The following is a 2069-nucleotide window of genomic DNA, read 5'->3' as shown; positions in this document are numbered from 1 at the left end:
TTCTCAAGCATTGAGGAAACTTCTATGCAGGATGGTTCAACCTATGTATTTAGAGTTGGAATCATCCTATCGAATCCTAAAATTCCCTGATCTTTTCTCAAGCATTGTTGATGTTGTACACAACCCGGCCTAGGCGGCAAACTCTCTTATCTACATCGAATATTTATATATAATCAGACAGATCTTAAGTACATACATCTACAAACAAAGTTGGAACGCCCATACTAAGACAAATGAGCAGGCTTGTACGGCCTTAACCACATCTGAGTTATTATTTTTTTATATACAGTTAAGTTTGTTCTAGAAAGAACACTTTCATGTTTAATCATGTTCAGATGATCATCGATCGTACGTAGTACTTGTCATGCATGCCCTCGATTAACTATTAATTGGCGTCAACAAGGTAATAAAAAACTATTATTAAGACTGATTAGGGCCGGTTAATATTGGAGAAATTTTGGGATTGATTGCTTATAAGCTTCTCCTATATATAAGGATTACTGCAAGCATTGTCTTTCAAGCTGCTTCTCCTCACCTTATTATACTTGAGAGCGTCAATTGGTAAAGTAGAGAGCTAGCGACCTTAACTTTCCCAGTATTCAAAGCTAAAAGAGAAAAGGAGATCATGGCAATCCAACTCAAGTTTGCTTTGTTAGTCTTGGGAGTTATCGGAAGTTTCATCTCAGTGGTTTCCGCCATTGCTGGAACTGCTACTGTGAATACAATTTACGTCCGTGAGTATATTCATAAAACTCTATAGCTAGCTCTCTCCTGATCTTTATTTCCTCGATCTCTTACTGTTCTAGTAGTGTAGTTTTGACTAGATTTAGTACTACACATCATGTATAGACTCAAACATTATTCATATATATATATACACATATTTCGAGGATGCAAAATTGTAGTTCCATTTTGATATCAAGCTAACGATAAATATTGTTTATATATATGGGGTAGCATCTGCATGCTTTGGCTACGAAGACCAAGGCGTTATGACTGCAGCAGCTAGCGATCACTACAAAAAAAGGGCAATTTGCCGGCATTTTTAGTAATGACGTTTATGTAAATGCCGGTATAAATAGTGATTTGCCGACGTATTGTGTATGCGCCGCTAATTAGCGGCGCCTACACCTATACGCCGGTATTTAAATATACATTACCGGCGTTTGCGAAAATGCCGCGAGCTTGGAGTTGATTTGGCCGCGTTTAGATTACCGGCGGTTATAGATATGCCGGAACAATAATATTTTATCGACGTTTTATTTTCACGCCAGTAATTAAATATATATTTACTGGCATTTGCATAAACGTTGGTAAAATATAGAAGATTTAGCGGCATATATATTAACGGCGCTTAAAGATATGCCGGAAAAATATATATTTAGCTACGTTTCATTTTTACGCCAGTAATTTAATATATATTTACTGGCATTTGAGTAAACGTTGGTAAAATATAGAAGATTTAGCGGCATATATATTAGCGGCGCCTTAAAGATATGCCGGAAAAATATATATTTATCTACTTTTTATTTTTACGCCAGTAATTTAATATATATTTCTCGGCGTTTACATAAACGACATTAAAGTAGAGAGGATTTAGTGGTATTTGTATTAGAGACGCTTATAGATATGCCAAAAAAGAGTTATTTATTGACGTTTCATTTTCACGCCGGTAATTAAATATATATTTGTCGGCATTTACATAGACGTTAGTAAAGTATAGAGGACTTAGAGGCGTTAATATTACTAGCGTTTATACGAAGGCTGGAAAATGGACATTTATAGCATCTGCATGCTTTGGCTACGAAGACCAAGGCGTTATGACTGCAGCAGCTAGCGATGCCCTATGGGACAATGGGGCTGCATGCGGTAGAATGTATAGCGTTAGTTGCACTGGCCCTACAAACCAAGGAGTGCCACAACCTTGCACTGGTAGTCAAGTAACAGTGAAGATTGTTGATTTCTGCCCACCCCCTGGATGCCAAGGAACTCTCGACCTCACTCAAGAAGCCTTCTCCCAGATCGCCGACCCGGCTGCTGGAAAAATCACAATCGAATACAATCAGTAA

General features: G+C 37.7%; 1 protein-coding gene across 1 annotated transcript; it reads left to right on the top strand.

The window, feature by feature from the left end:
* The first annotated feature begins 625 nt into the window (after positions 1-625).
* Positions 626-2069, top strand: LOC108988704 (EG45-like domain containing protein). The gene is made up of 2 exons (XM_035692830.1): positions 626-734; positions 1786-2069. Exons 1-2 carry the CDS (start codon positions 626-628, stop codon positions 2067-2069), a joined length of 393 nt encoding a protein of 130 aa, XP_035548723.1.

This window comes from Juglans regia, chromosome 8 (assembly GCF_001411555.2).
Source record: "Juglans regia cultivar Chandler chromosome 8, Walnut 2.0, whole genome shotgun sequence".
Lineage (NCBI taxonomy): Eukaryota > Viridiplantae > Streptophyta > Magnoliopsida > Fagales > Juglandaceae > Juglans > Juglans regia.
Note: the sequence above shows the minus strand (reverse complement) of the source record. Positions and strands in the feature narration are given on the sequence as shown.